This window comes from Trachinotus anak, unplaced genomic scaffold (assembly GCF_046630095.1).
Source record: "Trachinotus anak isolate AG129_WGS33_773 ecotype Australia unplaced genomic scaffold, CSIRO_AGI_Tana_v1 ptg000016l, whole genome shotgun sequence".
NCBI classification, from domain to species: domain Eukaryota; kingdom Metazoa; phylum Chordata; class Actinopteri; order Carangiformes; family Carangidae; genus Trachinotus; species Trachinotus anak.
This window is the reverse complement of record NW_027273867.1, coordinates 122,028-146,301: the sequence shown is the minus strand read 5'-3', so window position 1 is coordinate 146,301 and position 24,274 is coordinate 122,028. Positions and strand designations below refer to the sequence as shown.

The window sequence follows — 24,274 nt, the reverse complement described above, 5'->3', positions numbered from 1 at the left end:
TTGGCGGCGGTGCTTTGTCATGTGTCCTCTTGTCAGAAATCGCTATAGTCTGCAGATTGTAGCAGGATCTGACAGGCGCGGTCAAGTGACTTTAGATATGGCGGCGTCGTTGGGACTTCCTCTGCCACAGGAAGTGTTCCTTCAAAATAAAACGACGCAAAGCTCGACGATGGTTTGCCCAGCTCCACCGTTCTGTCCTAACAGGTGAGTGGTCAAGACGAGCCACGGCACGTTTAGTTTGTTTACAAGAGCTAGAAATGTTCATGATTTCATAAAAAAACAAATCAAATGAGGTTAAGAGTAGGCCATTTCTGCTTGAGATGAGGAAAGAGTGAGGTTTAAAAGGAATAAAAATATGAATAACACAATTGGTTGGCATTAGGCACTCTCTCCTCTCAGGTTATGTTTAGGAAAGACGCCATGTGATGGTCAAAAGAAATAAAAATAGAAATAATAAAATACCCCATACAATTGGAGAGGTCAAAGGTCAACTCCAGGTTTATTTGAGCCTGTCTAATACACTCTCCCACAGCTGTTGAAAGGAGTCCTGGCTCAGCGGTGTGAGGGACCCGTTTTCGTTTTTTATCAAAAGAAAAATGATATGATTCATTGTTTTTTAAATTTGTTTTTAATTGTTTTGTGTGTGTGTGTGTCTGTGTGTGTGTGAGAGAGAAAGAGACAGAGAGTGAGTGAGTGTTTGTGTGTGTGTGTGTGTGTGAGAGAGAGAGAGAGAGAGATATGTTGGTAAAATTCCTCATCTTTTCATCTTTTCATTATTCTAGGTTGTGGCCAGCAGCAACAAAAAGAAGCGCTGCTGAGCGTGTTGGCCCAAGATGGATAGAAAAACACAATATACATGCATCAAGTGCAAGAAATGCATGCAAAACACACAGCAAGTAACTGTGCCACTCATGTGTTGTGTAGGCTTGTATGAAAAGGCAATGTGTTCAGTGGGGCTGATGTGTTGACATGGTTACTGTACAGAGTTGAAGAGATGGTAACTCTTGTGATTAGTGGCCCCGTGTCTCCATCTGTTGGACAAAACAAATCATTGCATCCACCTTGGGAAAAAACAGCAATCATTCAACCTGCAGTTACAGATCAGTAAAAAGCACTCATTTTAGCCTCAAAACAGCCCATGAAATTGAAATACAGTCAATTTAAGCCCAGCTCTAATGTTAGCTAAAGGCAAGTATTTGCTTGAGGTCAATGGTTTTGAGGTTTTAATGTTGTATGTTGTATATTGTATGTATTGCATGTTGCTGTTTTTTATTGGATTATAAAATGTATTCCATGCCTTTTTTTTAAAACTCTTTATGTGCCAATTAAATGTTTAATTCTCATTTATTGTGATTTTCATGATCCCAAATCAATTTGGAGGTTGTGCAGCTATCGTGTGTCCACAGCAATGAACAAAATGATTTATTGAAACCTGTGTGCTAGAAGAAAAATAAGGCCAATATATTTTTGATGTATCGGCACTGGCAACTGCTTTATATGTCACTTCTGTTGTGAAATCCTCCCTAATGAAATGTATGTAAAGCCCTGATATATTTTCTAATACATGAAATCTGAAGAAAAAACATCATCCAATGAGTTTTTTTTTTGTTATGGAAAGAAAAAAAAACCTCTTCAAGATAGAGAAGGACAAGGGAAAAATGTAGAAATAAATTACAACAAATATGACCTAATATGAGTGGCTCGGGTTAAGATCAGCGCCTGGGGACGGCCACAGGGGGGCGTTGCTCTCTAGGGCTAGGGCTGGGGTCAGACAGAGGTAGGTATATGGGTGAATATGGCAAAGGACTCTCAGCAGTTTGACTCTCATTAGCATACTAGGCCTGTGATTGGTCAGAACAGCTGTAGCTTATGTGGAGCAGGGCGGAGGTGTGAAACTTGGTTTCTGGGGAGGTCAAAAGAAATAAAAATAGAAATAATAAAATACCCCATACAATTGGAGAGGTCAAAGGTCAACTCCAGGTTTATTTGAGCCTGTCTAATACACTCTCCCACAGCTGTTGAAAGGAGTCCTGGCTCAGCGGTGTGAGGGACCCGTTTTCGTTTTTTATCAAAAGAAAAATGATATGATTCATTGTTTTTTAAATTTGTTTTTAATTGTTTTGTGCGTGTGTGTGTGTGTCTGTGTGTGTGTGTGAGAGAGAGAAAGAGACAGAGAGTGAGTGAGTGTTTGTGTGTGTGTGTTTGTCTGTGAGAGAGAGAGAGAGAGAGATATGTTGGTAAAATTCCTCATCTTTTCATCTTTTCATTATTCTTGGTTGTGGCCAGCAGCAACAAAAAGAAGCGCTGCTGAGCGTGTTGGCCCAAGATGGATAGAAAAACACAATATACATGCATCAAGTGCAAGAAATGCATGCAAAACACACAGCAAGTAACTGTGCCACTCATGTGTTGTGTAGGCTTGTATGAAAAGGCAATGTGTTCAGTGGGGCTGATGTGTTGACATGGTTACTGTACAGAGTTGAAGAGATGGTAACTCTTGTGATTCGTGGCCCCGTGTCTCCATGTGTTGGACAAAACAAATCATTGCATCCACCTTGGGAAAAAACAGCAATCATTCAACCTGCAGTTACAGATCAGTAAAAAGCACTCATTTTAGCCTCAAAACAGCCCATGAAATTGAAATACAGTCAATTTAAGCCCAGCTCTAATGTTAGCTGAAGGCAAGGTTCCCTGAAAGCAAGTATTTGCTTGAGGTCAATGGTTTTGAGGTTTTAATGTTGTATGTTGTATATTGTATGTATTGCATGTTGCTGTTTTTTATTGGATTATAAAATGTATTCCATGCCTTTTTTTTAAAACTCTTTATGTGCCAATTAAATGTTTAATTCTCATTTATTGTGATTTTCATGATCCCAAATCAATTTGGAGGTTGTGCAGCTATCGTGTGTCCACAGCAATGAACAAAATGATTTATTGAAACCTGTGTGCTAGAAGAAAAATAAGGCCAATATATTTTTGATGTATCGGCACTGGCAACTGCTTTATATGTCACTTCTGTTGTGAAATCCTCCCTAATGAAATGTATATAAAGCCCTGATATATTTTCTAATACATGAAATCTGAAGAAAAAACATCATCCAATGAGTTTTTTTTGTTATGGAAAGAAAAAAAACCCTCTTCAAGATAGAGAAGGACAAGGGAAAAATGTAGAAATAAATTACAACAAATATGACCTAATATGAGTGGCTAGGGTTAAGATCAGCGCCTGGGGACGGCCACAGGGGGGCGTTGCTCTCTAGGGCTAGGGCTGGGGTCAGACAGAGGTAGGTATATGGGTGAATATGGCAAAGGACTCTCAGCAGTTTGACTCTCATTAGCATACTAGGCCTGTGATTGGTCAGAACAGCTGTAGCTTCTGTGGAGCAGGGCGGAGGTGTGAAACTTGGTTTCTGGGGAGGTCGGCGCACCTCCAGCGGACTGCTGCCGACACCTGATGCAAATGTTGATCGTTTAGGGGGATTTCATGCTCAATGAAAGAAGTCAGAGAAAAAAAAAAGTGTCAGCAGAATGGCTTTGGGAGCACATTTCAGGCCACTTTGAGTGGACTGGGATGAGTTGGTAGTGTGGCGTTTGGCGGCGGTGCTTTGTCATGTGTCCTCTTGTCAGAAATCGCTATAGTCTGCAGATTGTAGCAGGATCTGACAGGCGCGGTCAAGTGACTTTAGATATGGCGGCGTCGTTGGGACTTCCTCTGCCACAGGAAGTGTTCCTTCAAAATAAAACGACGCAAAGCTCGACGATGGTTTGCCCAGCTCCACCGTTCTGTCCTAACAGGTGAGTGGTCAAGACGAGCCACGGCACGTTTAGTTTGTTTACAAGAGCTAGAAATGTTCATGATTTCATAAAAAAACAAATCAAATGAGGTTAAGAGTAGGCCATTTCTGCTTGAGATGAGGAAAGAGTGAGGTTTAAAAGGAATAAAAATATGAATAACACAATTGGTTGGCATTAGGCACTCTCTCCTCTCAGGTTATGTTTAGGAAAGACGCCATGTGATGGTCAAAAGAAATAAAAATAGAAATAATAAAATACCCCATACAATTGGAGAGGTCAAAGGTCAACTCCAGGTTTATTTGAGCCTGTCTAATACACTCTCCCACAGCTGTTGAAAGGAGTCCTGGCTCAGCGGTGTGAGGGACCCGTTTTCGTTTTTTATCAAAAGAAAAATGATATGATTCATTGTTTTTTAAATTTGTTTTTAATTGTTTTGTGTGTGTGTGTGTGTGTGTGTCTGTGTGTGTGTGAGAGAGAAAGAGACAGAGAGTGAGTGAGTGTTTGTGTGTGTGTGTGTTTGTCTGTGAGAGAGAGAGAGAGAGAGATATGTTGGTAAAATTCCTCATCTTTTCATCTTTTCATTATTCTAGGTTGTGGCCAGCAGCAACAAAAAGAAGCGCTGCTGAGCGTGTTGGCCCAAGATGGATAGAAAAACACAATATACATGCATCAAGTGCAAGAAATGCATGCAAAACACACAGCAAGTAACTGTGCCACTCATGTGTTGTGTAGGCTTGTATGAAAAGGCAATGTGTTCAGTGGGGCTGATGTGTTGTCTAGACTGACAGGGTTACTGTACAGAGTTGAAGAGATGGTAACTCTTGTGATTAGTGGCCCCGTGTCTCCATCTGTTGGACAAAACAAATCATTGCATCCACCTTGGGAAAAAACAGCAATCATTCAACCTGCAGTTACAGATCAGTAAAAAGCACTCATTTTAGCCTCAAAACAGCCCATGAAATTGAAATACAGTCAATTTAAGCCCAGCTCTAATGTTAGCTGAAGGCAAGGTTCCCTGAAAGCAAGTATTTGCTTGAGGTCAATGGTTTTGAGGTTTTAATGTTGTATGTTGTATATTGTATGTATTGCATGTTGCTGTTTTTTATTGGATTATAAAATGTATTCCATGCCTTTTTTTTAAAACTCTTTATGTGCCAATTAAATGTTTAATTCTCATTTATTGTGATTTTCATGATCCCAAATCAATTTGGAGGTTGTGCAGCTATCGTGTGTCCCCAACAATGAACAAAATGATTTATTGAAACCTGTGTGCTAGAAGAAAAATAAGGCCAATATATTTTTGATGTATCGGCACTGGCAACTGCTTTATATGTCACTTCTGTTGTGAAATCCTCCCTAATGAAATGTATGTAAAGCCCTGATATATTTTCTAATACATGAAATCTGAAAAAAAAACATCATCCAATGAGTTTTTTTTTGTTATGGAAAGAAAAAAAAACCTCTTCAAGATAGAGAAGGACAAGGGAAAAATGTAGAAATAAATTACAACAAATATGACCTAATATGAGTGGCTAGGGTTGAGATCAGCGCCTGGGGACGGCCACAGGGGGGCGTTGCTCTCTAGGGCTAGGGCTAGGGTCAGACAGAGGTAGGGTTAGGTATATGGGTGAATATGGCAAAGGACTCTCAGCAGTTTGACTCTCATTAGCATACTAGGCCTGTGATTGGTCAGAACAGCTGTAGCTTATGTGGAGCAGGGCGGAGGTGTGAAACTTGGTTTCTGGGGAGGTCAAAAGAAATAAAAATAGAAATAATAAAATACCCCATACAATTGGAGAGGTCAAAGGTCAACTCCAGGTTTATTTGAGCCTGTCTAATACACTCTCCCACAGCTGTTGAAAGGAGTCCTGGCTCAGCGGTGTGAGGGACCCGTTTTCGTTTTTTATCAAAAGAAAAATGATATGATTCATTGTTTTTTAAATTTGTTTTTAATTGTTTTGTGTGTGTGTGTGTGTGTGTGTGTCTGTGTGTGTGTGAGAGAGAAAGAGACAGAGAGTGAGTGAGTGTTTGTGTGTGTGTGTGTTTGTCTGTGAGAGAGAGAGAGAGAGAGATATGTTGGTAAAATTCCTCATCTTTTCATCTTTTCATTATTCTAGGTTGTGGCCAGCAGCAACAAAAAGAAGCGCTGCTGAGCGTGTTGGCCCAAGATGGATAGAAAAACACAATATACATGCATCAAGTGCAAGAAATGCATGCAAAACACACAGCAAGTAACTGTGCCACTCATGTGTTGTGTAGGCTTGTATGAAAAGGCAATGTGTTCAGTGGGGCTGATGTGTTGTCTAGACTGACATGGTTACTGTACAGAGTTGAAGAGATGGTAACTCTTGTGATTAGTGGCCCCGTGTCTCCATCTGTTGGACAAAACAAATCATTGCATCCACCTTGGGAAAAAACAGCAATCATTCAACCTGCAGTTACAGATCAGTAAAAAGCACTCATTTTAGCCTCAAAACAGCCCATGAAATTGAAATACAGTCAATTTAAGCCCAGCTCTAATGTTAGCTGAAGGCAAGTATTTGCTTGAGGTCAATGGTTTTGAGGTTTTAATGTTGTATGTTGTATATTGTATGTATTGCATGTTGCTGTTTTTTATTGGATTATAAAATGTATTCCATGCCTTTTTTTTAAAACTCTTTATGTGCCAATTAAATGTTTAATTCTCATTTATTGTGATTTTCATGATCCCAAATCAATTTGGAGGTTGTGCAGCTATCGTGTGTCCACAGCAATGAACAAAATGATTTATTGAAACCTGTGTGCTAGAAGAAAAATAAGGCCAATATATTTTTGATGTATCGGCACTGGCAACTGCTTTATATGTCACTTCTGTTGTGAAATCCTCCCTAATGAAATGTATGTAAAGCCCTGATATATTTTCTAATACATGAAATCTGAAGAAAAAACATCATCCAATGAGTTTTTTTTGTTATGGAAAGAAAAAAAAACCTCTTCAAGATAGAGAAGGACAAGGGAAAAATGTAGAAATAAATTACAACAAATATGACCTAATATGAGTGGCTCGGGTTAAGATCAGCGCCTGGGGACGGCCACAGGGGGGCGTTGCTCTCTAGGGCTAGGGCTGGGGTCAGACAGAGGTAGGTATATGGGTGAATATGGCAAAGGACTCTCAGCAGTTTGACTCTCATTAGCATACTAGGCCTGTGATTGGTCAGAACAGCTGTAGCTTCTGTGGAGCAGGGCGGAGGTGTGAAACTTGGTTTCTGGGGAGGTCAAAAGAAATAAAAATAGAAATAATAAAATACCCCATACAATTGGAGAGGTCAAAGGTCAACTCCAGGTTTATTTGAGCCTGTCTAATACACTCTCCCACAGCTGTTGAAAGGAGTCCTGGCTCAGCGGTGTGAGGGACCCGTTTTCGTTTTTTATCAAAAGAAAAATGATATGATTCATTGTTTTTTAAATGTGTTTTTAATTGTTTTGTGTGTGTGTGTGTGTGTGTGTGTGTCTGTGTGTGTGTGAGAGAGAAAGAGACAGAGAGTGAGTGAGTGTTTGTGTGTGTGTGTTTGTCTGTGAGAGAGAGAGAGAGAGAGAGAGAGAGAGAGATGGTAAAATTCCTCATCTTTTCATCTTTTCATTATTCTAGGTTGTGGCCAGCAGCAACAAAAAGAAGCGCTGCTGAGCGTGTTGGCCCAAGATGGATAGAAAAACACAATATACATGCATCAAGTGCAAGAAATGCATGCAAAACACACAGCAAGTAACTGTGCCACTCATGTGTTGTGTAGGCTTGTATGAAAAGGCAATGTGTTCAGTGGGGCTGATGTGTTGTCTAGACTGACAGGGTTACTGTACAGAGTTGAAGAGATGGTAACTCTTGTGATTAGTGGCCCAGTGTCTCCATCTGTTGGACAAAACAAATCATTGCATCCACCTTGGGAAAAAACAGCAATCATTCAACCTGCAGTTACAGATCAGTAAAAAGCACTCATTTTAGCCTCAAAACAGCCCATGAAATTGAAATACAGTCAATTTAAGCCCAGCTCTAATGTTAGCTGAAGGCAAGGTTCCCTGACGGCAAGTATTTGCTTGAAGTCAATGGTAAGTATACTGGGTTTTGAGGTTTTAATGTTGTATGTTGTATATTGTATGTATTGCATGTTGCTGTTTTTTATTGGATTATAAAATGTATTCCATGCCTTTTTTGTAAACTCTTTATGTGCCAATTAAATGTTTAATTCTCATTTATTGTGATTTTCACGATCCCAAATCAATTTGGAGGTTGTGCAGCTATCGTGTGTCCACAGCAATGAACAAAATGATTTATTGAAACCTGTGTGCTAGAAGAAAAATAAGGCCAATATATTTTTGATGTATCGGCACTGGCAACTGCTTTATATGTCACTTCTGTTGTGTAATCCTCCCTAATGAAATGTATGTAAAGCCCTGATATATTTTCTAATACATGAAATTTGAAAAAAAAAACATCATCCAATGAGTTTTTTTTGTTTTTTGTTTTTGTTATGGAAAGAAAAAAAAACCTCTTCAAGATAGAGAAGGACAAGGGAAAAATGTGGAAATAAATTACAACAAATATGACCTAATATGAGGTGCTAGGGTTAAGATCAGCGCCTGGGGACGGCCACAGGGGGGCGATGCTCTCTAGGGCTCGGGTCAGAGAGAGTGTTCGTTTAAAATGTGAGTGGTCAAGACAAGCCACGGCACGTTTAGTTTGTTTACAAGAGCTAGAAATATTCATGATCTCTTTCTTTCTTTCATTTTTTCTTTCTTTCTTTCTATCTTTCTTTCATTCATTCTTTATTTCTTTATTTCATTCTTTCTTTCATTCATTAATTCTTTTTTACATTTGAAACTTAAAATAAACATCATTGGTCACAGGCTTTTTGAGTGAAGGTCATTCCTGTGTTTTCTCATTCTTTCTTATTAATGAGATGACATTGCGGCCCCATACAGTCAGTAATCTTCCATCCCCTGCCCCTCAACCCAGCCCCTAGGGTTAGGGTTAGGCCCATGATTGGCTGATGGCGTTGCGGTCTTAACCAATCAGGATAAGGCACCTGGGGACGGGGAGAAAATAAAAGTCTGAGATGTGTTAAACAACACTGCATCCCCCGTCCCCGGAGCGTCCACAGCTCGGAGAATTCTGTCGTGTCCAGCCAGGTTAGTTTTTTGTCAAATTTGTTCTCACTCAAGACACTGTCTTCAATTGGGTCTAAATCTAAAATCTGATGGCATTGGTATTTACATTTTGCAACAAATGAGTGTAATACAACTGTTATCAAAGCGCTACAGCAATTGAAGAAATAGAATTGAGTGTATTAACGGCAGTGGCAATGCAGTAATGCTTTATGCTCTTCAAATTGTCAACAATGCACACTCTTCGTTATTGATACAAGAGGGGTCCCCCTCCTCCTAGAGTCAGAGGAGTCCCTCACTCTGGTTTATGAAGCCCACCTGTGCTGCCTCCTGTCAGAGCCAAAACGTTTACAGCCAGCACCCACTGCACAACAACAAGCTCACTTTTAACTTCTCTATATTTTTCACAGGAAACATGCACAGCGGCGGTAGTACCCCTGGGGAGGACATCTCTGTGAGCTCCGCTTTGGACGCGGCGGAGGAGGTGGAGGTGTGGCAGCAGGTGCTGACCGACTACCTCACACAAGAGCTTGCCAGCTTCAAATCTGTGCTTGGTGCTTTCAAGCAGGACCTCCGACACCACCTGGATGGACTGAGGGCCGAGCTCATGGCAGACGTTGGCCAGAGGTTGCAAGCCACGAGGGAGGAGCTGGAGAGGAAGTTTGCGGCAGACCTGCGCAGCCTGTATGAAGCCCACAGCAGCGGGATGATGGTGATGGAGGAGAGGATGACGGACATGGGGGGATGCCTCTCAACCAGGCTGCAGGCCCTTGAACAAAAGGGTGGACAGTTAGCTGGGGCTGGGCCAGCGACCGACCTGCGGCCCGCAGGCACGCCTGCGTCACCCGTGGATCCCGGTGCTTTCCCTTCCTCCCCTCCCTCGCCGGCCTCACAACAGCCCCAGCCCGCAGCGGGAGCAGCGCCGCTGCAGACCAGCCCCAGTGCTGAATCGCTTGAAAGCTTCTTAGAACTGGTGAGGGCGGAGAGCGAGGTTTCCATGCCCGAGGCCACGGCAGATGCTCCAGACGCTACACCTCCACCGTGCACCACCCCGGCAAAGGTCGCCACCAGCCTGGATGACCTGGAGCCCGCCATGGCGACGGCTCTGGAGCCACACATGCCCACGCGCCATTCCCTTCAAGAGAAGCTGTCTGCTCTCCAGTGTGCCTTCTTCAGCTACAAGTTTGAACAACTCGCCATCCAAGGTAAATCACAGAGACAAATGGACGTGGGTTACTTGTGTCCAGTGAATGAGTGAAATGAGGTGACATGCCGTGTGTAATTCTCAATCCAAATATTCATTTTCAGATGCAAAGGACCTGCATTTAAAGGCTCTCCGGATCCAGAGGGATGGCGCGAAAGACGACATCTGGCCTCCTGGTTGGAAACCCCGGGGAACAACATCTCTCCAGGACTTTCTGGCGGAGAAGATCAAAACCACTTTAAAAAAGAAGAGAAGGGCTTCGCAGGTGATGGAGGAGCTGAGGATGTCAGCCAAAAAGGCTCGAAAAAGCACAGAGGGACACTGTTGATGGGGATTCACGGTGGTCAGGATGTTGCACTGGTGGCACTGACACTTTAAATGTACATAAGCAAAATGTTTTTATTGGTTGATATGTTTTGGGTTTGTTTTTTTTTTAAAGCAAGGATTTGCAGACCTTTTGTTTGTTGTTTTTGTTTTTCACATTTGACTTTGACCCTTTGTACAGATTGACTATTTATTCTGTTTTGTATTTTTTCTGTGTGGTTTGGTGTGTGCCGAGTTAAATAAATAATTGTAAAGTACCACATCTGTCTGTGAATTCAGTCCTTAGTGGAAGGAGATGCACACACATCACTTACAAGAGCAAGGGGTGTTAGGAGTAGAGGCGCCACATGGAAGCCTATTTAAAGTCAGTAGCAGTATTGCAAACATTGTTATTAGGGTAGATCTTTTCATATGCCGTTGACTATTTTGTTGAAGTATGGCACACCCAGTCGAGGCCCATGAATGGGTGAATAATATCAATGAAAATGAATAATATCCAAAATGAAAAGAAATAAACACATAAGTGGATAAATAAAGTAAGAAGAACATTATAAAGCAGCCACACTGACGGATGCAATATTGTGTTCACCTTTAATCTTCCAGTTGGCAGTGGCATTTCCCTTCAAGTGTAAGAGTAGCAAAGCCTCAGAGTAAACGATGCTCTGTTCCAAGAAAGAGCACTGTAGTCAAAACCTTGCTTAGATGCAAAAGGCCTCCATCCAAAAAATACAACACACAAGCAACAGGAGCACAAAAATGCAGCACGGCACCCTCCACAATAATGTGCTGGGTTACAATCAGGGAGGCAATAATACTGCAGCTGGTACCGGTGGCTCTCTTCTTCTGTGACAGCATGTGCAGGTGGCTAATCGGGTTGGTATTTTACCTGATTTCTATCGTTCCAAATGAAGGATGAGCAGGGCCAGCATGAGAACTTTGCTGTGTGTCTGTCAGTGTCCCCCAGCTGCCAAACCTTATCATATATCTCCATCTACTGGTCAAAAGTCCAAATGCTGCCTCAGTCACAAAAGCAGAATATGCCAAAGGAATGAGGATTTCATTTGTTGCCAGCAGCATTGCCTGGGACGTATATCTGTTTCTGTCTTCCTACAAGTACAGCAGCTGCAGCTGCATGCCAGCACCCGCATGTGTGTGAGTGTGTGAGTGTGAGTGTGTGGATGTGATTGAGTAATAACGTCAGTAGTAACTGAATGAAATATATTTCTCTAAAGTCACAATGTTTTATGTAAAAAAGACCTGAAATGTACGGTGCTTTTAAACTGCTAAAACCTAGATGCAATACCCCTTCGTTATTATTATCATTATTGTTGTTATTATAGATCTTTTAAGATGCCATGTATTATTTTGTTGAAGTATGCAATAATGGAACTATAGGACCAACGGAACAATTTTGGTATTATTTCTTCATTTATCTTTTTTTGAAGTCACTGTTTAAGAGTTTAAACACAAGGTTTAGAAAGTGATTTGTGATTTATTGGTCTTAAATTGATAATTGAGTCGAGTGTCCATAGCCCTGACCTGACCTGACTTGGTTGTAAGTTAATAATCCATGACTTTGTCCGTGCCTCCACATTATTCTTGAGTCACATTGTAAGTTGTCTAACTTCTATGCACTGCATGTGTTTTGAGATCAATCATTGTAGGCTATGCTAGGTTTAACTGCCATTGAATGGCGAGAAGTAGTGGATCCCCTATAATGTGATGCAATTCAGAAGCTCATAAGTAGCTGTTTTGCTATTTCATTTCCTCTCCAGTGTTTTGCAGGTAACGAGGATGAGGAGACAGACAAATATAGTTTTGAATAGCTCACGCATTGTTTTCAAATAAAGTGATGTACTATGAATTGATATTGTCCTTGCCTCATTTCTGTTATCCCTGGACTGTGTGCATGATCAGCGTCAAATTCTAATCTTCACCGCTGCATGTGCAAGGTAATGTATCTTCATGGCTCGCATTAAGCATCCACAAGTATATAGGAATATCACTTTTAAAACATATGACATTACACTATAATCAAGTTTTGTTTTTTTTTTTGCACACTATTAGCAATTTGGAGGTTCTGCAGTTATCATGTGTCCAAAAACAATGAACAAAAAGATTTATTGAAACTTGTGTGCTAGAATGCAAAAAATACAACAGTACAACCACTCCAACAGACAATTAAATGACATAAATGCTAAAATACAAGAATAAACAATAAATACAATATTAGGTGAAAATATATTCTATTTGAGGACAATGCTTCACATAAGGATCCTGGGCTGCTGACAGCAACAGGCCTGCTGACAGGACAACCTCAACTGTCGAGCCACTCCAAATCTTGTCCTTCCCCTCCGAAGGCTTTCCTTGTGACTCCATAGTCCCACAACAGTTCCTCACCAACCCTGATGTCTCTTTGGGCGATAAAGAGTATTGTTTCTTGTGGGCCTTCAGGAAAGTTAATGGTGTACTTCTTGGGTTTGACGTTAGGATTTTTCCTTGAATGGTTCATCCTTCTGCCATAAGTGTCCCTGTCTGGATGACATACACAGGGGAATGCAGTAGCGTCAATGCACATACCCCGGGCGCTCTCTCCCTTAAAGAAGAACAGATACCCTGATTGTGGCCTCTGTTTCCCTTCAGCTTCTGAAATGGTTGTCCCGTGATAATCGCAGATGACATCTCCTTTACTGAAGGGCATAAGTGCGATAACACCTGTGAAACAATGAATAGAAAAGCATCAGTCATTATATGCACACAGAAATATTCACTCCCTTTTAAAAGATTATTGGAATCCAAATTCTGAGTGCATTTACCTTTGCCCTTTTCCTCTCCAAAATCTTTCAAGGCCAGGCCCTTCCATTTCTGCTCAGTTATTGAGCAGATGAGGGAATCTTTGTCCTCAATTTTTTGTTGGTGAGGAACCCAGGCCTTCAAAACGTCATCAACGGTGGGTTTGTTGGTGGTCCACGTTGCCTCCTTATCTAATATCATCTGTACTCTGGCTGCTTGAGGGGGGTTGAATTTCCTGCCAACAGAATGACCTGTACGATGGAGTGCAAAAGGTAAGTAATATAATATAAATAATGCCAGTGATGAGTGCATGGGGAAAAAAAACAAAAAACTTCAATGCAACACAACTGCCTCCATTTACAAGACATGCACAGTGCTTACTCAGAATGTATTGAGTTCGCTGCCCAAGCTGAAGATCCCTCCACTTGTGGTAGTAGGGTCGGTAGTGTGGAAAACCAGCCTGTATGGACTGCTTTTTTGAAGGCGGGTCACCATTTAGTGTAACAGGGAAGGTCTTGCAGAAAGCATCCCAGTCTTGCATGGATGCGGGCGCAGTTGGCAATGATGCACTGCACAAAAGAAAAAAAGAATCTATCACACTTTCCTGTTGAAACCTGAAATGGGGGATTACTTCCAACAATAGGTGGCATTTTAGAATGCATACCTGGCCTGTCCCGGGGTTGGTTGTCCTTTCAGCGCCTCTGATTGTGATGCTGATGCAGCCACGGCATCCTCAGATTCAAGTGGCAAGTACCTGTGGTTTACATGTGTGTAGGCCAATTAGAAAGCAGAAAAAAAAATTGCTACATGTCCTAGTTTGTTTGATTGTTATGAGTACATTGTCAAATCAAAGTCTTGCAAGCTTTTTAGAGCACACTTTTGATGTAGTAATGCCAAGCACTCACTTGGCCTTCAGACGTTGTAAATCTGATGCTGGGTTGGACAGTGGGACCCCACCCTCTCCAAGGAAGAACTTGCTCTTGTCATCTTTGTTTACACTTTGTTGTTCTAAGGAAACTGGCCTGATATTGTTGAAGTAGCATTCAAACAACTCCAGAGAAACAAAGAAAAAATAATTATTATAGTATAAATCCATTCAACACATACATATAAAACCATCTCCATAAAGGAAATGCATGTTGAGAATGAATGACTTACTCCTTCCTCTTCTTTGGTTAGCGTGAAGCTCTTACATTGTGCTGTGGAACTCAACTGAATGCAAACACCGTCTGCAACTGGCTTTCGGTCAATCCAGTCTTGTACCTGCGTATATGCATGTGGGATCATGATGAAACTCTTCCAACTTAAAGTAATATAGATTTACTAACATTTGTATTATTATGATTATTATGATTATTATTATTGTGGAGGTGCTTACACAGAGTTCCATCACTGCATTTCCTGTCAGCCGATGCTCTAACAGCAGGATGGCCTCACAGTAATGTCTGAAGGTTGTAGCTGCAGTGTTAGGAATGTAATCTCCGCTGACTATCCTTTGCTGGATGTAATCAATTTCCTTCTTTGCAACGGCAAGGACGTCCTTCTTTTGAGACCTATTGCAAAAGATAACACAGTGTAGAAGGGGTCTATGCATTACTACATCAGTGCAACTGATAGTGCAGTGGTAATAAGATAATCATACCTCTGTGTTGGCTGAATTGTCAGGCAGATTTGAGGAGTGTTAGTCACTATAAATCCTCGACTCTGAAGGCGATGGCATAGGTTGACACAAGATGCTGCATCTTTGCAATACTCTTCAAGCTCCGAAAAGTCCCACACTCTGCCCTCTCTGGCAAAGATTTTCTGGGAGGTAATTGCTCTGGATGCTTCTTGCTCCCTTTCCTCTGGGGTGTTGTTTTTCATACACACCCTCTTCAGATGAGTTGCAATGGATTGTTGGGGCTTGTTGCAAAGCAGGCAGTAGACGCTGTTTCTCTCCATATGGCTCATCACTGCTTTGGTTAACAATGACAAATCTATCAATATGGGGAGAAGCATCATATCATTAGGAGAATAACATTTTTATTTTTCATTTATCTTATTTATTTATGTGTGTGTGTGTGTGTGTGTGTGTGTGTGTGTGTGTGTGTGTGCGTGAGTGAGTGTGTTTTTTTTCTTCCACTAAAACAATGAACATGGTGTACAGTGAATACATATAAAAACATTTATTCTCTAACTTGTGGGTTGGCATGTGTTGTTTCCAAATACTAATTTGCGTGTTGCAAAGTCAGGTCATCAGTGGAATAACAAACTCTCATCACATAAATTAACGTATTCAGTGTTTCCCATACATAGACCATTCTGTGTGCGCACCGCCACAGAATGGAGACCAACCGCCACAGAATGATTCTGTTTTGGTTTTTTTTTTCGTTGTTGTTGTTTTCCCTCGTCTGTGCTCTCAACGTAATATCGTTCCGTTCATTCATCTCCGCATAGCGCTCTTTCTCTGTCATTCTCGGACACACGCGGACACACACAGACACAGACAAGCGCGCATATGCCGTGTGTCAGTGGAGCGCCACATATTGCTACCTGGTCTGTGGGAAACACTGGTATTTATGCAGCAATAAATGCAAATCTACTGTAAAGAAAATGGCACTTGCGTGTTTCAGAATTCTCTTGTTTGATGTGTCCACAGCAGGATCTCCTGCTGATTTTACCAGTCGCCGGTGGCTTGCTCTGTGTAACCCCATGACAAGTGTCAGGGTTGGGGTTAGGGAGATTTCATGGTCAAGACTAAGAGGTAAAAAAAAAAAAAATCAACAGAATGGCTTTGGGAGCACATTTCAGGCCACTTTGAGTGGACTGGGATGAGTTGGTAGTGTGGCGTTTGGCGGCGGTGCTTTGTCATGTGTCCTCTTGTCAGAAATCGCTATAGTCTGCAGATTGTAGCAGGATCTGACAGGCGCGGTCAAGTGACTTTAGATATGGCGGCGTCGTTGGGACTTCCTCTGCCACAGGAAGTGTTCCTTCAAAATAAAACGACGCAAAGCTCGACGATGGTTTGTCGTTCTGTCCTAACAGGTGAGTGGTCAAGACGAGCCACGACACGTTTAGTTTGTTTACAAGAGCTAGAAATGTTCATGATTTCTTTCTTCCTTTCTTTCTTTCTTTTTTGTTTTTTGCAGTTGCAACGTAAAATAAACATAGAAAACAAATCTACCTACCAGTATCATTGGTCGCAGGCGACTTGAGTGAAGGTCATTCCTGTGTTTTCTCTTTCTTTCTTATTTATGACATTGCTGCCCCATATAATCAGTAATCTTCCATCCCCTGCCCCTCAACCCAGCCCCTATGCCCATGATTGGCTGATGGCGTTGCGGTCTTAACCAATCAGGATAAGTCACCTGGGGACGGGGAGAAAAAAAAAAAATCTTAGATGTGGTAAACAGCCCTGCATCCCCCGTCCCCGGAGCGTCCACAGCTCGGAGAATTCCGACCTTAGGGGGATTTCATGGTCAAGACTTAAAGGTTAAAAAAAAGAGAAAAAAATCAGCAGAATGGCTTTGGGAGCACATTTCAGGCCACTTTGAGTCGACTGGGATGAGTTGGTAGTGTGGCGTTTGGCGGCGGTGCTTTGTCATGTGTCCTCTTGTCAGAAATCGCTATAGTGCTGAATCGCTTGAAAGCTTCTTAGAACTGGTGAGGGCGGAGAGCGAGGTTTCCATGCCCGAGGCCACGGCAGATGCTCCTGAGCAGAAGGCCGGAACGGTGCCGCCGACCAGCCCAGACGCTACACCTCCACCGTGCACCACCCCGGCAAAGGTCGCCACCAGCCTGGATGACCTGGAGCCCGCCATGGCGACGGCTCTGGAGCCACACATGCCCACGCGCCATTCCCTTCAAGAGAAGCTGTCTGCTCTCCAGTGTGCCTTCTTCAGCTACAAGTTTGAACAACTCGCCATCCAAGGTAAATCACAGAGACAAATGGACGTGGGTTGCTTGTGTCCAGTGAATGAGTGAAATGAGGTGACATGCCGTGTGTAATTCTCAATCCAAATATTCATTTTCAGATGCAAAGGACCTGCATTTAAAGGCTCTCCGGATCCAGAGGGATGGCGCGAAAGACGACATCTGGCCTCCTGGTTGGAAACCCCGGGGAACAACATCTCTCCAGGACTTTCTGGCGGAGAAGATCAAAACCACTTTAAAAAAGAAGAGAAGGGCTTCGCAGGTGATGGAGGAGCTGAGGATGTCAGCCAAAAAGGCTCGAAAAAGCACAGAGGGACACTGTTGATGGGGATTCACGGTGGTCAGGATGTTGCACTGGTGGCACTGACACTTTAAATGTACATAAGCAAAATGTTTTTATTGGTTGATATGTTTTGGGTTTGTTTTTTTTTTAAAGCAAGGATTTGCAGACCTTTTGTTTGTTGTTTTTGTTTTTCACATTTGACTTTGACCCTTTGTACAGATTGACTATTTATTCTGTTTTGTATTTTTTCTGTGTGGTTTGGTGTGTGCCGAGTTAAATAAATAATTGTAAAGTACCACATCTGTCTGTGAATTCAGTCCTTAGTGGAAGGAGATGCACACACATCACTTACAAGAGCAAGGGGTGTTAGGAGTAGAGGCGCCACATGGAAGCCTATTTAAAGTCAGTAGCAGTATTGCAAACATTGTTATTAGGGTAGATCTTTTCATATGCCGTTGACTATTTTGTTGAAGTATGGCACACCCAGTCGAGGCCCATGAATGGGTGAATAATATAATAATAACAGGTGCGAACACGAACTGACACGCAGGGGTTGGTGTCAGGCCTGTCCCATTGTCTTTCAAAGCGGCAGTAGAACTCATTCAGATCGTTGGCCAGGCGGAAGTCGTTAATGGAGTGGGGGGGTTTGGGTTTGTAGTTAGTGATCTGTCTGAGCCCTTTCCAGACGGAAGCAGAGTCGTTGGCTGAGAACTGGAGCTGAAGTTTCTCAGAGTACAGTCGTTTAGCTTCTCTCACCGCCCTGCTAAACCTGCACTTGGACTCTTTAAACCTGTCCCTTTTAAAGTCAGTAGTAGTATCACAAACATTGTTATTACGGTAGATCTTTTCAAATGCCGTTGACTATTTTGTTGAAGTATGGCACACCCAGTCGAGGCCAATGAATGGGTGAATAATATCAATGAAAATGAATAATATCTAAAATGAAAAGAAATAAACACATAAGTGCCTGTCTAATACACTCTCCCACAGCTGTTGAAAGGAGTCCTGGCTCAGCGGTGTGAGGGACCCGTTTTTGTTTTTTATCAAAAGAAAAATGATATGATTCATTGTTTTTTAAATGTGTTTTTAATTGTTTTGTGTGTGTGTGTGTGTCTGTGTGTGTGTGAGAGAGAAAGAGACAGAGAGTGAGTGAGTGTGTGTCTGTGAGAGAGAGAGAGAGAGAGATATGTTGGTAAAATTCCTCATCTTTTCATCTTTTCATTATTCTAGGTTGTGGCCAGCAGCAACAAAAAGAAGCGCTGCTGAGCGTGTTGGCCCAAGATGGATAGAAAAACACAATATACATGCATCAAGTGCAAGAAATGCATGCAAAACACACAGCAAGTAACTGTGCCACTCATGTGTTGTGTAGGCTTGTATGAAAAGGCAATGTGTTCAGTGGGGCTGATGTGTTGTCTAGACTGACAGGGTTACTGTACAGAGTTGAAGAGATGGTAACTCTTGTGATTCGTGGCCCCGTGTCTCCATCTGTTGGACAAAACAAATCATTGCATCCACCTTGGGAAAAAACAGCAATCATTCAACCTGCAGTTACAGATCAGTAAAAAGCACTCATTTTAGCCTCAAAACAGCCCATGAAATTGAAATACAGTCAATTTAAGCCCAGCTCTAATGTTAGCTAAAGGCAAGTATTTGCTTGAGGTCAATGGTTTTGAGGTTTTAATGTTGTATGTTGTATATTGTATGTATTGCATGTTGCTGTTTTTTATTGGATTATAAAATGTATTCCATGCCTTTTTTTTAAAACTCTTTATGTGCCAATTAAATGTTTAATTCTCATTTATTGTGATTTTCATGATCCCAAATCAATTTGGAGGTTGTGCAGCTATCGTGTGTCCACAGCAATGAACAAAATGATTTATTGAAACCTGTGTGCTAGAAGAAAAATAAGGCCAATATATTTTTGATGTATCGGCACTGGCAACTGCTTTATATGTCACTTCTGTTGTGAAATCCTCCCTAATGAAATGTATGTAAAGCCCTGATATATTTTCTAATACATGAAATCTGAAGAAAAAACATCATCCAATGAGTTTTTTTTGTTATGGAAAGAAAAAAAAACCTCTTCAAGATAGAGAAGGACAAGGGAAAAATGTAGACATAAATTACAACAAATATGACCTAATATGAGTGGCTAGGGTTAAGATCAGCGCCTGGGGACGGCCACAGGGGGGCGTTGCTCTCCAGGGCTAGGGCTGGGGTCAGACAGAGGTAGGTATATGGGTGAATATGGCAAAGGACTCTCAGCAGTTTGACTCTCATTAGCATACTAGGCCTGTGATTGGTCAGAACAGCTGTAGCTTATGTGGAGCAGGGCGGAGGTGTGAAACTTGGTTTCTGGGGAGGTCAAAAGAAATAAAAATAGAAATAATAAAATACCCCATACAATTGGAGAGGTCAAAGGTCAACTCCAGGTTTATTTGAGCCTGTCTAATACACTCTCCCACAGCTGTTGAAAGGAGTCCTGGCTCAGCGGTGTGAGGGACCCGTTTTCGTTTTTTATCAAAAGAAAAATGATATGATTCATTGTTTTTTAAATTTGTTTTTAATTGTTTTGTGTGTGTGTGTGTGTGTGTGTCTGTGTGTGTGTGAGAGAGAAAGAGACAGAGAGTGAGTGAGTGTTTGTGTGTGTGTGTGTGTGTTTGTCTGTGAGAGAGAGAGAGAGAGAGATATGTTGGTAAAATTCCTCATCTTTTCATCTTTTCATTATTCTAGGTTGTGGCCAGCAGCAACAAAAAGAAGCGCTGCTGAGCGTGTTGGCCCAAGATGGATAGAAAAACACAATATACATGCATCAAGTGCAAGAAATGCATGCAAAACACACAGCAAGTAACTGTGCCACTCATGTGTTGTGTAGGCTTGTATGAAAAGGCAATGTGTTCAGTGGGGCTGATGTGTTGTCTAGACTGACATGGTTACTGTACAGAGTTGAAGAGATGGTAACTCTTGTGATTAGTGGCCCCGTGTCTCCATCTGTTGGACAAAACAAATCATTGCATCCACCTTGGGAAAAAACAGCAATCATTCAACCTGCAGTTACAGATCAGTAAAAAGCACTCATTTTAGCCTCAAAACAGCCCATGAAATTGAAATACAGTCAATTTAAGCCCAGCTCTAATGTTAGCTGAAGGCAAGTATTTGCTTGAGGTCAATGGTTTTGAGGTTTTAATGTTGTATGTTGTATATTGTATGTATTGCATGTTGCTGTTTTTTATTGGATTATAAAATGTATTCCATGCCTTTTTTTTAAAACTCTTTATGTGCCAATTAAATGTTTAATTCTCATTTATTGTGATTTTCATGATCCCAAATCAATTTGGAGGTTGTGCAGCTATCGTGTGTCCACAGCAATGAACAAAATGATTTATTGAAACCTGTGTGCTAGAAGAAAAATAAGGCCAATATATTTTTGATGTATCGGCACTGGCAACTGCTTTATATGTCACTTCTGTTGTGAAATCCTCCCTAATGAAATGTATGTAAAGCCCTGATATATTTTCTAATACATGAAATCTGAAGAAAAAACATCATCCAATGAGTTTCTTTTGTTATGGAAAGAAAAAAAAACCTCTTCAAGATAGAGAAGGACAAGGGAAAAATGTAGAAATAAATTACAACAAATATGACCTAATATGAGTGGCTAGGGTTAAGATCAGCGCCTGGGGACGGCCACAGGGGGGCGTTGCTCTCTAGGGCTAGGGCTGGGGTCAGACAGAGGTAGGTATATGGGTGAATATGGCAAAGGACTCTCAGCAGTTTGACTCTCATTAGCATACTAGGCCTGTGATTGGTCAGAACAGCTGTAGCTTATGTGGAGCAGGGCGGAGGTGTGAAACTTGGTTTCTGGGGAGGTCGGCGCACCTCCAGCGGACTGCTGCCGACACCTGATGCAAATGTTGATCGTTTAGGGGGATTTCATGCTCAATGAAAGAAGTCAGAGAAAAAAAAAAGTGTCAGCAGAATGGCTTTGGGAGCACATTTCAGGCCACTTTGAGTGGACTGGGATGAGTTGGTAGTGTGGCGTTTGGCGGCGGTGCTTTGTCATGTGTCCTCTTGTCAGAAATCGCTATAGTCTGCAGATTGTAGCAGGATCTGACAGGCGCGGTCAAGTGACTTTAGATATGGCGGCGTCGTTCGGACTTCCTCTGCCACAGGAAGTGTTCCTTCAAAATAAAACGACGCAAAGCTCGACGATGGTTTGCCCAGCTCCACCGTTCTGTCCTAACAGGTGAGTGGTCAAGACGAGCCACGGCACGTTTAGTTTGTTTACAAGAGCTAGAAATGTTCATGATTTCATAAAAAAACAAATCAAATGAGGTTAAGAGTAGGCCATTTCTGCTTGAGATGAGGAAAGAGTGAGGTTTAAAAGGAATAAAAATATGAATAACACAATTGGTTGGCATTAGGCACTCTCTCCTCTCAGGTTATGTTTAGGAAAGACGCCATGTGATGGTCAAAAGAAATAAAAATAGAAATAATAAAATACCCCATACAATTGGAGAGGTCAAAGGTCAACTCCAGGTTTATTTGAGCCTGTCTAATACACTCTCCCACAGCTGTTGAAAGGAGTCCTGGCTCAGCGGTGTGAGGGACCCGTTTTCGTTTTTTATCAAAAGAAAAATGATATGATTCATTGTTTTTTAAATGTGTTTTTAATTGTTTTGTGTGTGTGTGTCTTTGTGTGTGTGAGAGAGAAAGAGACAGAGAGTGAGTGAGTGTTTGTGTGTGTGTGTTTGTCTGTGAGAGAGAGAGAGAGAGAGATATGTTGGTAAAATTCCTCATCTTTTCATCTTTTCATTATTCTAGGTTGTGGCCAGCAGCAACAAAAAGAAGCGCTGCTAAGCGTGTTGGCCCAAGATGGATAGAAAAACACAATATACATGCATCAAGTGCAAGAAATGCATGCAAAACACACAGCAAGTAACTGTGCCACTCACGTGTTGTGTAGGCTTGTATGAAAAGGCAATGTGTTCAGTGGGGCTGATGTGTTGACATGGTTACTGTACAGAGTTGAAGAGATGGTAACTCTTGTGATTAGTGGCCCCGTGTCTCCATGTGTTGGACAAAACAAATCATTGCATCCACCTTGGGAAAAAACAGCAATCATTCAACCTGCAGTTACAGATCAGTAAAAAGCACTCATTTTAGCCTCAAAACAGCCCATGAAATTGAAATACAGTCAATTTAAGCCCAGCTCTAATGTTAGCTGAAGGCAAGGTTCCCTGAAAGCAAGTATTTGCTTGAGGTCAATGGTTTTGAGGTTTTAATGTTGTATGTTGTATATTGTATGTATTGCATGTTGCTGTTTTTTATTGGATTATAAAATGTATTCCATGCCTTTTTTTTAAAACTCTTTATGTGCCAATTAAATGTTTAATTCTCATTTATTGTGATTTTCACGATCTCAAATCAATTTGGAGGTTGTGCAGCTATCGTGTGTCCACAGCAATGAACAAAATGATTTATTGAAACCTGTGTGCTAGAAGAAAAATAAGGCCAATATATTTTTGATGTATCGGCACTGGCAACTGCTTTATATGTCACTTCTGTTGTGAAATCCTCCCTAATGAAATGTATGTAAAGCCCTGATATATTTTCTAATACATGAAATCTGAAGAAAAACATCATCCAATGAGTTTTTTTTGTTATGGAAAGAAAAAAAAACCTCTTCAAGATAGAGAAGGACAAGGGAAAAATGTAGAAATAAATTACAACAAATATGACCTAATATGAGTGGCTAGGGTTAAGATCAGCGCCTGGGGACGGCCACAGGGGGGCGTTGCTCTCTAGGGCTAGGGCTGGGGTCAGACAGAGGTAGGTATATGGGTGAATATGGCAAAGGACTCTCAGCAGGGTTAGGGTTAGGGTTAGGGTTAGGTATATGGGTGAATATGGCAAAGGACTCTCAGCAGTTTGACTCTCATTAGCATACTAGGCCTGTGATTGGTCAGACAGCTGTAGCTTCTGTGGAGCAGGGCGGAGGTGTGAAACTTGGTTTCTGGGGAGGTCAAAAGAAATAAAAATAGAAATAATAAAATACCCCATACAATTGGAGAGGTCAAAGGTCAACTCCAGGTTTATTTGAGCCTGTCTAATACACTCTCCCACAGCTGTTGAAAGGAGTCCTGGCTCAGCGGTGTGAGGGACCCGTTTTCGTTTTTTATCAAAAGAAAAATGATATGATTCATTGTTTTTTAAATTTGTTTTTAATTGTTTTGTGTGTGTGTGTGTGTGTGTGTCTGTGTGTGTGTGAGAGAGAAAGAGACAGAGAGTGAGTGAGTGTTTGTGTGTGTGTGTGTTTGTCTGTGAGAGAGAGAGAGAGAGAGATATGTTGGTAAAATTCCTCATCTTTTCATCTTTTCATTATTCTAGGTTGTGGCCAGCAGCAACAAAAAGAAGCGCTGCTGAGCGTGTTGGCCCAAGATGGATAGAAAAACACAATATACATGCATCAAGTGCAAGAAATGCATGCAAAACACACAGCAAGTAACTGTGCCACTCATGTGTTGTGTAGGCTTGTATGAAAAGGCAATGTGTTCAGTGGGGCTGATGTGTTGACATGGTTACTGTACAGAGTTGAAGAGATGGTAACTCTTGTGATTAGTGGCCCCGTGTCTCCATGTGTTGGACAAAACAAATCATTGCATCCACCTTGGGAAAAAACAGCAATCATTCAACCTGCAGTTACAGATCAGTAAAAAGCACTCATTTTAGCCTCAAAACAGCCCATGAAATTGAAATACAGTCAATTTAAGCCCAGCTCTAATGTTAGCTGAAGGCAAGGTTCCCTGAAAGCAAGTATT

General features: G+C 41.6%; 1 protein-coding gene across 1 annotated transcript; it reads right to left on the bottom strand.

Annotated features, from left to right (window-relative positions):
• Positions 1-12,779: 12,779 nt before the first annotated feature.
• LOC139634213 (uncharacterized) lies at positions 12,780-15,261 on the bottom strand. The gene is made up of 8 exons (XM_071500527.1): positions 14,898-15,261; positions 14,634-14,808; positions 14,414-14,518; positions 14,161-14,306; positions 13,920-14,009; positions 13,637-13,824; positions 13,279-13,506; positions 12,780-13,177 (listed from the first exon to the last, which is right to left on the bottom strand). Exons 1-8 carry the CDS (start codon positions 15,254-15,256, stop codon positions 12,780-12,782), a joined length of 1,689 nt encoding a protein of 562 aa, XP_071356628.1. The 5' UTR covers positions 15,257-15,261.
• Between the last annotated feature and the right edge of the window lie 9,013 nt (positions 15,262-24,274).

Bases quoted from the DNA above. Each gene is read 5' to 3' on its own strand.
- LOC139634213 (XM_071500527.1), bottom strand. From the start codon at position 15,256: ATGATGCTTCTCCCCATATTGATAGATTTGTCATTGTTAACCAAAGCA. The intron at 14,307-14,413 runs GTAAGTCATTCA...GTTTCTCTGGAG, and splicing joins TAACCAAAGAAGAGGAAGGA to TTGTTTGAATGCTACTTCAA. The intron at 13,507-13,636 runs GTAAGCACTGTG...TCCATCGTACAG, and splicing joins GCGAACTCAATACATTCTGA to GTCATTCTGTTGGCAGGAAA.